General features: G+C 40.2%; 1 protein-coding gene across 2 annotated transcripts in view; it reads left to right on the forward strand.

Annotated features, from left to right (window-relative positions):
- DIXDC1 (DIX domain containing 1) overlaps window positions 1-12,823 on the forward strand; it is a 66,465-nt gene extending 53,642 nt beyond the window's left edge. For both annotated transcript variants that reach the window (XM_040976935.1, XM_040976936.1), the window contains 3 exons: window positions 7,361-7,466; window positions 8,136-8,244; window positions 9,663-12,823. In XM_040976935.1, coding sequence (XP_040832869.1) covers window positions 7,361-7,466; window positions 8,136-8,244; window positions 9,663-9,743 — 296 coding nt within the window. In that variant the 3' untranslated portion in view covers window positions 9,744-12,823. The remainder of the gene's footprint in view (window positions 1-7,360; window positions 7,467-8,135; window positions 8,245-9,662) is intronic.
- The last annotated feature ends 520 nt before the right edge of the window (window positions 12,824-13,343 follow it).

Genomic DNA, 13,343 nt, shown 5'->3' on the forward strand with positions numbered 1-13,343 from the left:
ACCGATCCAAAGCCGGGAACCAGGAACTTCCTCCAGGTCTCCCACGCAGGTGCAGGATCCCGAGGCTTTGGGCTGTCCTTGACTGCTTTCGCAGGCCACAGCAGGGAGCTGGAAGGGAAGTGGAGCTGCTGGGATTAGAACCGGCGGCCATATGGGATCCTGGTGCGCTCAAGGCGAGGACTTTAGCTGCTAGGCCATGCCACCGGGCCCTAGAATGTTTCTTATAGTGATTCACTCTTATACTTTATTTTTGCAACAATACTAGAATTGAGATAGTTTGGGGACAGTGAAAGTGTGCTATCATTACCACCACCTTCTTACCAAATGCCATTTAGCTGTGTGCAGGGTGCCTGTCAGGACTACAGTGTCTTTGTGAAACATGTAAGTTCGAACGGAACAAAATGTGAAACAACAAAAATATGCATACATCTGCACATCATCCTGCAATCAAAAATGGCACAAAAAATTTCTTCTTCTTCCCAGATGAAGTAGGTTTAATTTATTTGGAGATTTTTCTTAAAAACCTTAGGGGCTTAAAAAAATCATTCAGTTTAAATCCTGTAAGTTTGCACCATCTAGTGGCCATGATTAGGAATTGTGTGCCTACCTGCTTCTGCCCACTCAACATTGTTTTCCCTCGCGCTCCAACTTGTAGGAAATGTATTCTCCCTCATAGTTTCTGTTGTGATTTATACATTACTTCTTGGTTTAATAATGTTCACATTTTGTTTTGCTTAGGCCTAATCTGAAAGTATCTTAACGATCACTTATAAAATCCAAATGGTAAAAAACGGATGTGAAATTTTGTTGTTGTTTTTTATGTATACCATTTAAAAACTACATTAGTAAGCAAAGCTTAAAGTGACACACTTAAAATATTGGCACAAATATGAAATGTAAAATATTTGAGAGTATATAGAACATCATTCTCAAACTTAGTATTTAGATAGATTTTCCTCTTGAGTAATCTGTACTAAAAGTGAAAGATTATTTTAGTTACAAAAGTAGTTTTCAATTTCCTTTCCTAGTAGTGCTTTGAAATAGCCCATTCCTATTTTTCTAGACAGGTTTGTATTTTGTTGTTTCCCTCATCAGTACTTTCTCCATATACTATAAACAGACAACTTACATAGCCCTAAAGATTTGGAAATTCTTATTCAAAAGTATAATAAATTCCTCACCCTTCCCCCAAAATCCGTTCATACATATATATTGTGCAAAAGATTGCAAATCATTTTATAGATTTTTATATACAAAAGTGTTAACGTAAATGATAATCCATATTTGTAAGTGAACTGAAATTTCTGTCTAAATGATATCCAAAACATAACTGACAGTTCTGTAGCTACTGACTTATTTATCAACTTCTTAATAGTTCTTGCTTGCTTTCTGTTCTTGCTGACTTTCTATTTACTTCTTAGCCTACGACCTGGTTACCCCACTGAGTGTTCTTTCTGTGGGTTATCCTTGACTTTCTTGTTGCCCATTGAAGTAGTTATTTTTCACATCTTTCCCCGTCTTTTCTTCTTAAGATTTGTTTGTTTTTATTGGAAAGAGAGATATACAGAGAGGAGCAGAGACAGACAGGAAGATCCTCCCATCCACTGGTTCACTCCCTAAGTGGCCACACCAGCTGGAGCTGAGCCAGTCTGAAGACAGGAGTCAGGAGCTTCTTCTGGGTTTTCCTAGGCTTTGGGCTGTCCTCGACTGCTTTGCTAGGCCACAAGCAGGGAGCTGGATGGGAAGCGGGGCAGCTGGGATAGGAACCAACACTCATTAGGGATCGCAGCGCATGCAAGGCAAGGAGTTTAGCCACTAGGCTATTGCACCAGTCCCTTCCCTGTCTTTTCAAAAGCACTTTCTGCTCTTGAATGGCATCCCTGTTCTTGAATACATTCTCCTCCTGAAGCGTTAGCACTAACCTGTTACTCTGTTCAGTAGATATTAATTGAGGATCCATATGGACCATCAGTGTTAGACACTGCAAACAGATAAACAAGATGCAGGTGGTACTTGCCCTCATTGATTCTAAAGTCTAATGAAGACACGCAAGTTTTTCTTTCTGGCTTTCTAACCAGGATTCTCCCTAAATCTTTTTTCCTCGTCTTCTTTGCAACTCCTGAATGTTGTTATGTCTTGGAATTCCATTTGTGGTACGGACGTAGGTCTCCTCATTTAGGTAGTCTTTAGGCACTCTTTCACCGCCTGTGGACTCAACTACTTTCAGGTGAAGGTTAGATTAGCACTTCCTCTTTATTGCTAGCTCTTTTCTGATCTTTATGATTATTTTCAAATGCAAACAGAATCTGTCTCTCTGATGGCCCAAAGACATTTCAAACTTGTATGTAAAGCCCGACACAAAACAGAGTAAGATAAACATACAATATCGAATCCTACAGACCTGCAGTGTAGTTTTGGTTCTGCCACTTAGTAGAATGTGTGACCATGGGTAACTGGGTTAACTAATGACATTGATATCTTAGTTTCCTTATTTATGATACAGAAATAATCATAAGCATTAGGTGAAATATGAGAAAATCAGCTCATAAATTTGCAGAATAGAATTCAGAGTTCAGATAAAAACTCGTTCAAAAATATTTATCTATTATTATTTGAAACTTAGATGTATAAAGAGAAGAAGAGACAGAGAAGGTTTTCCATCAGCTGGCTCACTCCCTAGATGGCTGCAGTGGCCAGAGCTGAGCTGATTTAAAGCCAGGAGCCTCCTCTAGGTCTCCCATATGGGTGGAGGGTCCCAGGGACTTGAGTCATACTCCACTGCTTTTCTAGGCCATACAGAGAGAGCTGGATTAGAAGAGGAGCAGCTGAGACAAAAATCAGCACCCACATGAGATGCTGGTGTGACAGGGTGGAGAATTACCCTGTTGGGCCATGGCCTGGCCTAAAACACGTTTATCTATAACCATTTGGCCAAGGAATAGTTTCTTTAACAAGTGACAGTTTGACAATCAGATTTTTTTAAAAAGATTTTATTTTTATTTTTTTTTTTATTGGAAAGGCGGATATACAGAGAGGAGAGACAGAGAGGAAGATCTTCCGTCCGATGATTCACTCCCCAAGTGAGCACAATGGCCGATGCTATGCCGATCTGAAGCCAGGAGCCTCTTCCGGGTCTCCCACGCAGGTGCAGGTTCCCAAAGCTTTGGGCCATCCTTGACTGCTTTCCCATGCCACAGGCAGGGAGCTGGAAGGGAAGCGGGACTGCCAGGATAGAACCGGTGCCCATATGGGATCCCGGGCGTGCAAGGCGAGGACCTTAACCACTTGCGCCACCGCGCCGGGCCCGACAATCAGATTTCCACATGAATTAGGATGGCACTGTTACCTCACATCATATGCAAAATTAGGTCATAATAAATTAATGAACTATGTAAGAATTAAAATTATAAAATTCTTAGGAGACATCATAGAGCAAAATATTAAGGACCTTAGATTTAGGGCCCAGTGGCGTGGCCTAGTGGCTAAAGTCCTTGTCTTGAACGCACCAGGATCCCATATGGGCACCGGTTCTAATCCCGGCAGCTCCACTTCCCATCCAGCTCCCTGCTTGTGGCCTGGGAAAGCAGTCGAGGACGGCCCAAAGCCTTGGACCTTGCACCCACTTGGGAGACCCAGAAGAAGCTCCTGAGTCCTTATTTCAGATTGGCTCAGCTCCAGCTGGTGCAGCCACTTGGGGAGTGAACTAGTGGATCAAAGATCTTTCTCTCTGTATCGCCTTCTCTCTGTACATCTGCCTTAGAGAGAGAGAGAGAGAAAGACAAAGCCCAAAGGAGGTATATTTTAATTCTGATGCTAACACTCAGGAGCTCTGGCACCTTAGGAACTAAACCATCTACCCCTCTAACCTCCATTCCTCATTCATAAATCAGAATGATATTACTAGCTAATGGTGTTGCTCTGAATGAAAGAGGTATTATGCTCAAATTCTTAGTAGAATAGCTAAAATTTGGAAACTCCTGAATAGGAGACTATTACCATTGTATTTACTGGTATCTTTTAATCCAAGCATATGATTGCACTAAATGTGTGTGGTCTGACTGTACCAATTAAAAGATTGGATATTGTCAAGTTACATGATAAAGTAAGATTTACCTATGTATGTTTTATAAGAAACCCACTGTAAATATAATAATACAAAAGTTAAAGGGTGGAAAAAGATATGCCATGGAAACATAAATCAGTAAAAAATTGATATGGTTAAATTAGTATCAGATGAAATGTACTTCAGAACAAAGAATTTTCTAGGAATAGAGAGAGATACTATATAATTATACAGAGATCAGTTCACCAAAAAAACATACCAATTGTAAATATGCATTTTTTAAAAGATTTTATTTTTATTGGAAAGTCAGGTTTACAGAGAGAAGAAGAGACAAAGATCCTTCATCCACTGGTTCATGCCCCAAGTGACCTCAACAGCCAGAGCTGAGCTGATCCGAACCCAGGAACCAGAGCCTCCTCCAGGTCTCCTACACAAATGCCCGGTCCCAAGACTTTGGCCCATCCTTGATTGCTTTGCCAGGCCACAAGCAGGGAGCTGGAAGGGAAGTGGCATAGCCAGGACACAAACTGGTACTTGTATGGAAAGTGAGGTCTTCAGCCACCAGGCTTCTGCAGTCAGCCCTAAATATGTGTATTACTGACAGCAATGTTAAAATACATGAAGCAAAATGCAATAAAAAGGATAAATCAATAAATCTGCAATTACAGTTGTAAACTTTAATACTCTTTGCAGTAATCAGGAGAACTAGTAGGCAGAGCACCACTAAAGGCATAGAACACCTGGGCAGCATATCAGCCAACTCTTCTGATTGACATGTGGCAAACATGCCAAGTAATGATGGCAAAATATGTCTTCTTTTCAAGTATTTTGGCATCTTCACCAAGATGCTTCATGATCTGGCCATAAAGCTCAACAAATTCGAAAGAATTGGAATCATATAAGATTTTTTTTTTTGGCCATTATGGAATGAAGCTGGAGATCAGTAACAGAAAAATATGTGGAAGATCTACAAGTATTTAGAAATTGAGCAGCACACATCTGAATGTCCTGTGGGTCAAAGAGAAATTCACAAAACCAGTTGCAAAATATTTTGAATACAAAGAAAGCATAGGGATGGCCTTGTTGCAGAGCAGGTTAAGCCACGGTTTGGCCTACTGACAGCCGTGTCACAGTGCCACTTTGAATCCTGGCTGCTCTACTTCCAACCCAGCTTCCTGACCATTTTCCTGGGAAAGCAGTGGAAGATGGCCAAGTATTGGGGATCCTGCCTCCCACTTATGAGGCCTGGTTAGGTCTGTCTGCAGCCAGTCTCAGAGCCAGCCGTTGAAGCTATTTAGGAGTAAACTGCGGATGGAAGATCTTGCTCTGTCTTTCTCACTCTGCCTTTCAGATAAATCAAATGAATCTTTGAAAACTCAATACATAAACTTTTCTGGGATGCAGCAAAAGCAGTGCTTAGAAGAAAATCTGTGGCATTAAATACATACATGCAAACAGAAACAAAACTTTCTAATTACTGATCTCAGTTAACTGAGCTACCTTCAGAAACATGAATAAGGAGAGGAAAATAAATACGAAAAGAGAAAAAAGGAAGGAATAAATATAGGAATAGGAATCAATGACATTGAAATAGAAAATTGATAAGTCAATCAAATCTAAATCTCTAGCCAGATAGATCAGGCAAAGCAAAGTAAATGAATATTTAACAATGAATATTTTGAAATTTAAAAAAATGCAGGAGCCATTTATAGCTGCACCAAAAAATGAAAATAAAATAAAGGTGAAATTTTTATTTATTTCATAACTATTATGTGCTAGACACAGTGATGGTTGCTAGGACAAAGGAGAATAATGAATGGTATAACTGCATTCTTTGGAGGGAAAGCTGATTGCTATGCAAATAGAGGAAGTTTCTTTTTCTTTTACCCCTTACTAATGCAGCTCTCATGCTCACCCTTAATTTTCAAATTTTTAAATTATTTTTAAAAAAATGATTATTTTTACTTGAGAGGCAAAGTTAGTGAGAATGAGAAAGACAGAGATCTTCATCCACTGATTCATTGCTGGAATATCAATAAGAAGGGCTGGCCAGGTCAGAACCAGGAGCTAGGAACTTCATCTGGCTCTCCTAGGTGAATGGCAGGAACCCCAGTACTTGGGCTGTCTTTTGCTGCAGTCCTTAAGCTAATTGGCTTGGAGTAGAATCGGAGTGGAGCAGCTGGCATTGCAGGCAGCCGCTTAATTTCCTTGAGCACATTGCTGCCCCACTCTCCCTTATTTTAATCTCTCTCCCAGAATATATTTCCTAAGTTGCCAGTTTGGGTTGGAATCAATGCTTAGAGTAAGAAAGAAAATACATGTAGGTGGAATTGGCGAAGAGAGTTCATATATATGGATGTTTAATTAGTTTGGGTCTTTATGATAAAGGTTTGTGATTGTTCTTATCTCCTTCTTTCTTAAAGTCATAACTACAAGTACTCATTAACTACATTTTCCCCAAAGCACCTTTTTTAAAAATATATAAGTTAGAAACTTGAGTTAAAGACCTAGGACCAGAAGGAAGGGTTAGCTTAGCCATTCAGATACTCAGGTCCCACAGTGGAGTACCTGGAGTCAGTTCCTGGCTCTGGTTCCCGACTCCAGCTTTCTGTCAGTGCAGACCCTGCGAAGCAGTCGTGAGTGGGTCCCTGTCACCCACATGCTGATCATTCCTGTTTGCCAGCTTTGGCCTTGTCTTGGCCATGTGGGCATTTGGGGAGTGAACTGGCAGATGAGAGCTCTTTATCTTTTTCCCCTCTCCTTAAAAAAAAAAGGAAGCCACAGGAACAGCCAGGTGATTCCTATGTAGCTGAGAGTTTAGGTCTTCTGCCTTTTCAGGTGGAAGCAGAGGCCCTTTGGGATCTGAGTTTCTAAGGTTCCCGTGCTTGTGTGGTCTTTGTTTTCATGAATCCCAGGACTATTCTCCACTACTGTTCACCAAATTCTAAATGCTGGCAAAGCCTACAGACCCTGCTGTGTGTCTCCATTGCCTCGCTGAACTTTCTGGGCTTCTCTGCCCTCTGCCGGTCTTTAGCCACCTGGCTTTCAGATCAGTTGCTAATCCCCTGCTAGAAAAACATGGAATGGTGAGGCGTGACGGTGCTTGTGATACTGCCCATGTTCAAAATACCCCTTGTCTTAGTGGTACCATTGGTGACTTCTGTGGATCATCCCCTGTGGACATGGCGTTTGGCAAGGGTATGATACATTCTCCTGAGATACTTTGAATAACTGGAGTTATGGGATGGTTTGGAGCCAATGGGATGTCCTAACCACTCAGTCTGTCTCTGATTGCAGAATTGCCTCATTCTCAGAGCTCTCCAGCTGTCAGCAGCACCTGCACTAAAGTGCTCTATTTCACTGACCGGTCACTTACACCCTTCATGGTCAACATACCAAAGAGGTGAGATGCTGGGATCCTTGTACTTTCAATCTGGATAACTTACAAATACGCTCCAAGTCTGAAATAATAGTTTTTGAGTGGTCAAAATACCTCCTGCCACTAGCCATCAATTGCATCCTGGCGCTCCTTCTTCTTTGTTATGATTAGATGGCTGTAGCTAATCCCAATTGTGAATTTATGTTAAGAACTTTGCAAAAAGTCAGTTAATATATTTTGTACTAAAGAACATAGTTTTGAATCAACTACTGAGAAAGGTCATAGATTTTCCTAGCGTCTGCCTAGTTTGCTCTGGGAGAAAAGCCAGCTTCCTAAAGATAGAAAGTAAACATGGTGACATTTTATGTTCCATAGTAAAGAAGTGGAATATTGTAAAGTGGAATAGTAAAGAGGGAAATCAAGAGAACCATAGATGTGCATATGGTTGTTCTGCAGACTTGATTTCAGATACCTTTTGTCTAATTCCCAGAGAAAACCAGAGGAAAGTGATTTGGCTGCTGTAGATGCAATAATTCTATTTTAAATTCTCGGGTCATCTCAGATGCAATGAGGGTTATCAGGGGTTGTGACCTGACAAGGCCATGCTGTTTCTGCCTGTTGACCATGGAAGGGCCCTATCTTCCCAACTTATTGATTAACATTCTGTCTTGGTGCACTGTCCTTTTGTTGCAGGTTGGGGGAAGTGACGCTAAAGGATTTTAAAGCAGCTATTGACCGGGAAGGGAATCACCGGTATCACTTCAAAGCGCTGGATCCCGAGTTTGGCACTGTTAAAGAGGAGGTATGCACTCCACAGAGCATGTGTGGTGTCACTGCCCACTGGCCTCAAGCCCTGGCCCCCGGAAGTACTCACACTCTCTGTTCAGCTCTGAGGAGCCTCCGGAGACTCGAGTCACTTCTAATTGCTATAGGCTCAGAAGCCACAGAATGGCCCAAGATGGTGGTGGATTTAGTCTAGGATTTAATTACTTTGAGATTTTTGGATAGAATCTTCATTTTTTTTTAATTTATTTTGTTATGGAAAACAAAGAAATTATTATAAAAGTGTCCTTTTTCTGTTTGTAACCACATCACAGAAAAAAGTGTTACTCCTACATAGAGCAAAAGAAACGAACAGGCTTGAATATATGTAACAGATATATGTGTGTTGAAAGCTAGCAACTTGTGGGTGGTCATCTGTGTTTGAGAACATGCTTATTTCAACTTTTGAGTATTCTCTCCACTTTTACTTTTCTCGGTAATCCAGTCCACTTGCCAGGCAAAACCTTCCCTCCAACCCCCATTCTTCAGAAGCAAGTTATAGATTATAAGGGCCTTCCATTGTGGTTACAAAATTTAAAAAGCGGAAAAAATGATACATATTTTGTGAAGATTTCCCCACTGAAATGTTTGAATAACCCTGCTTTATTTGTGGCTTGTGAAATCAAAGAACTGCATCCAAGAAATAACTCTGATTGGTCTTGCTTCCAATCCTTTCTTCTCTATGCCTTACACCAAAATTTTCCTCTTTTTCAACTTTTTTTTGAAGCTTACCCTACTACTTCCTCTTAGAAGTTCCAGAATAGGGGCCCGGCGCGGTGGCGCAAGTGGTTAAAAGGTCCTTGCCTTGCACGCCCGGGATCCCATATGGGCGCCGGTTCTAATCCTGGCAGCCCCGCTTCCCTTCCAGCTCCCTGCTTGTGGCCTGGGAAAGCAGTCGAGGACAGCCCAAGGCTTTGGGAACCTGCACCCGCGTGGGAGACCCGGAAGAGGCTCCTGGCTTCGGATCGGCATAGCATCGACCCGTTGCGCTCACTTGGGGAGTGAATCATCGGATGGAAGATCTTCCTCTCTGTCTCTCCTCTCTGTATATCCGCCTTTCCAATGAAAAAATAATAAAAATAAATCTTTAAAAAAAAAAAAAAAAAAAAAAAAAAAAGAAGTTCCAGAATAGTCTGTGATGAGTAATGTGTTAATGCTTATAACAGAGTTCAGGATATTTTATAGCTGTAAATCTAAGAAATACATATACATATACATAAGTTACAAGTTAGAGCTTCAAGGACAAAACCAAAGGGACCTAGACGCTAACACAAGGTTTTCTACTTTGTTATACTTTACGTTTTTAAGGTCTTTCTTTTTTTTCTCTAAGCAGCAGCAGCAGTGGTTGTTAGTGATACTTTTACCTTACTCTGTATTTCTCCATTGTTGTTTCTCTAGGTTTTCCATGATGATGATGCCATCCCTGGATGGGAAGGGAAAATTGTAGCCTGGGTGGAAGAGGAACACGGAGAGAATTAATGCTGAGTATTAGCTCGGGGGCTTGGGAACCAAGTCACTCCCTGGCTGCTTCACTCAGGAAGGAGACTAAAACCAGAATACACGGAGATATTTCTAGTCTGTGTGGCTAAAACTGAAGCTTCTCCAAGTATAATGACCACCAGGCAGTCCTGTCTCTGTGCCTGGCTTATCTGGTACTTAATATCCCCATCCAAATGTATGTCATGGGTTCACCTGGAGTTCCTTGTCTGTGGGAACACAGTGTTCTACTCTGAGGACAACAAACCTAAGGCCTTAACCAACGGGGATGGATGATCTTGCTCCTGTAGGGGCATGGCTGCTATTACCTGGAACCTGAGAATTGGATGCATCACTCCTGTGTGTGACAGTATTATTTGGCCTCAATGGTTACAGCAATCAGAGTCCCAGCATTTGTACTTACAGCCAAGACAAAGGTACCAGCATTTCTGCTGCTTTGCAGCTATCGCAAACCAAGAATAAATGAAGAAGTGGTACCAAAGATGAAGGCCCACTCTTCAGTAACTCTTTGAACTGGACCTGGATGGTGCTGAATTGTTTATTGGATGGAAAAAGGGCTGCCCATTTTGTGCTATACTATGCTATAACCGTAATTAAATATGATTTTATGCTGCCTCTCTTGGTCTTGGCTGATTTGGCAGCTTGTTCTTCAGCCCATATGGGGGCATATTTCATGGACTGCTAGTTATCTCTAGGGACTCTTTAACTTTAGAGTCATTTATTTTTATTCAAACTGATAAACTCTTTGTGTTTGAAAGGAATAAGGAGTGAATGTCTCCTTAAACATCCAGGCGGGTATGGAAAGGTGCTGCTACCCATATCATCTTGACTTTGTCTCTTTTTTCTTTGGCTCATGGCATCTCCTTTACAGCTAAAAGGAGACAGACCATTAAGTTCAGTATTTCCTTGTGATTTATGAGAACTGAGCATGACTTACTGGTCTGGAATCCTCTTTCAAGGCTGGAGTTATTTTCTATTATATATTTAGTGTAGGTTGATCAAATAGAAACCATGGGGCATGGAGCATGAGTCATGAATGGTAGGGTTGATTCTAGGTAACAAAACCTAGAATAATTTCTCATGTGCAACATTGTCAAGTGTATAGCTTCCAGAAATCACTAATAACCTGGGCTTTCTCGTTCATTCCCCAAGAGCCATCAACCAATTAGCCATTTTTATTTATCTGTATTGCCCATAGCAGTTTGTTTGTGATTACCAATGTACACTGCCAAACAGAAGAGTAGGATGGATCTGTTTCCATTTCAACTTCCCTCTAGCCATTTCAACAACTACTCTTTGAAACTCTGAGATGACATCTTGTTGTTTTATATAGATGTCTTTTTAAAATAGTTCATGTCTGGAGAATTCTTTTGTATTCATTTTCTTTTTGTCTGAGAACCATGTCTATTTTTATAACTCAAGTGTGAGTTGTATATATTCTCACATTCAATTGTATACTGTATCCTTAGAGAACCGTAGCTTTTATACAGTCTCTTCTTACCACCCCTTATGGCTTCAGAACAAGCTTTATTTTGTTACTGATGACAATTCCAGTTTCAATTCTACCTGCCATTTTATTGTGGTGGGAGTTTTATGTAATTCAGTTGATTGCACCTCCAGCAGACAGGAGCTCAGAAGACACCTGATGTCTTTCATCTAATTTTATCTGGTCTTTTCCTACTAACAATGATATTATTTTTTGTCAGAAGTGATTGGGAGAATTTGGGAAAGCCAGCCTAAATTATGAATGATTCATTTGGAAGTCAGATAGGAGATAATATATTGTTTTATTCCAGGAATATATTGTTTTTGGTCCAGGAAGTCTGGAGAAAAAGTCTTTACATCATCAGTTTTTTTGTTGCATGAATTTTAGTGTTTGATATATATATATATATATCATGAGGGTTTGCAGGCCAAAATTCATTATTTCTAGTAGTTTATCTTGATGTTTGTCCCTTAAATCAGTTTTGCTTGTCACTTTTCTTTCAGCCAAGTCTTATATTATGTGTAATTTAACATTTCAGAGAAAATTAAGTCAGAGAAATATTTCATAGTTCTTCACCTTACTTATTTTTCTTATCTCCTTTTTGGAAAAGGATATGTAATGGCCTGGTGCCACGTTAAAAAGCTGAAATTGAGTTCAGGGAGAATTGGAGGTCTCCCCTCGCCCCACCTTTTAGCTTATTCATCCTATGCAAGAGGTAAACATCCCTACTAGATGAAGTCACTCCAGTAACTCTTGTACAAAATGTGCTGGTAATCCTTATACCAGCTGTCAGATGAGCCGAAGGAGCTATTGAGTCCTTCAGTCTGAATGAATCACTGTTGAGATGCGCTTGGATTCTTTCATGCTCATTGTCTCCTAGTGACATAGCTGCCGAATAGTCCATTCTGCTATTGATGGTGTTTTTGTTCCTTGAGAAAACTAAGGAATCAGAATGTTTAGAATTCATAAAACATTTCTAAACAGTGTTGGCGCTTTCTTTTTTTTATAATGATTCTCAAAAACTAGTCAAGAGTTCAGTTTCTTAAAAAGTTTTCACTAAAGGTTGTTCTTATTGCTTCATTGCCTAAATTTGCTGGAATTGGAACACTGCAGTTTGTGTCTGAAGAACTAAGGCTGAACACACTTGGCAGTGGCAATGCTATTTACTAGTTTGTAGCTTTTTTTTTTTTAAATCAGGATGGTTATAAATTAGAAAAAATATTCTTATGATCTACATCAATCCAAGAGGACTTAAAAACATTTAGAGCATAATTAAAATTATTTTGTTTCCATGAATTAAGCATGACTGCATACTCTATTGTCTGAACTAATGAGAGATATAGCTTGCTTAAAATCCATATATGTGTAAAGTTATATTTTCTTAGAAACATGGATGTTTGCAACCACTGCTTTCAAAGAGATCATTGCCATGTATTGTTCCACAGTGTTCTCATGAGGAATATGTTATACCAGAGGCTTCTGATGATCACAGTGATAACCGGTTTTAACTGCCCGTGCAATTTATGAACTAATTAAAAAAACATAAAATGGAATAAAATGGAGTTTGCAAACTAAATCCATCAATCATTTTTCTTTCCTTATTGACCAGTAACGCCATATATAAATAAGCTCAAGTGCCCCCACTTGAGCTCCTGGGTAGCATGTTTACATTACATGGAGACTGGAGATAAGGATTACTTTATTGCCACAGATACTGTGCTACTAATATTTCTAATGGAAGCAAAAGTATTATCAAGAAAAATATTATTTAGCACTTTTGAAAAATTTTATCTAAATGTGTAAATAAGAATCCAGGCATGTACAAAACAGTCTCTAAGGCAAGCACAAACATTAGACTTTTAAAAATGTTCATCTAAAAGCAATCAATTGCTAGCAGTTAAAAATGCTTGTTGCACATCCTGGGGCCTGGGTTTGGTTCTCAGATCTGCCTTCTGACTCCAGCAGTCCCTGAGCGAGGCAGGCAGGAGGGCTCACATAGTTAGGTTCTTGCCTTCTTGCTCCTGGCCCTGGCTTTGGCCCAGCTGCAGGAATCTGGGGCATATGCCAGTGCAGGCATTGTCTGTCTGACTCTCAAA

The sequence above is a fragment of the Ochotona curzoniae genome, unplaced genomic scaffold (assembly GCF_017591425.1).
Source record: "Ochotona curzoniae isolate NIBS_2020 unplaced genomic scaffold, NIBS_Ocur_1.0 contig_2723, whole genome shotgun sequence".
Taxonomy (NCBI): domain Eukaryota; kingdom Metazoa; phylum Chordata; class Mammalia; order Lagomorpha; family Ochotonidae; genus Ochotona; species Ochotona curzoniae.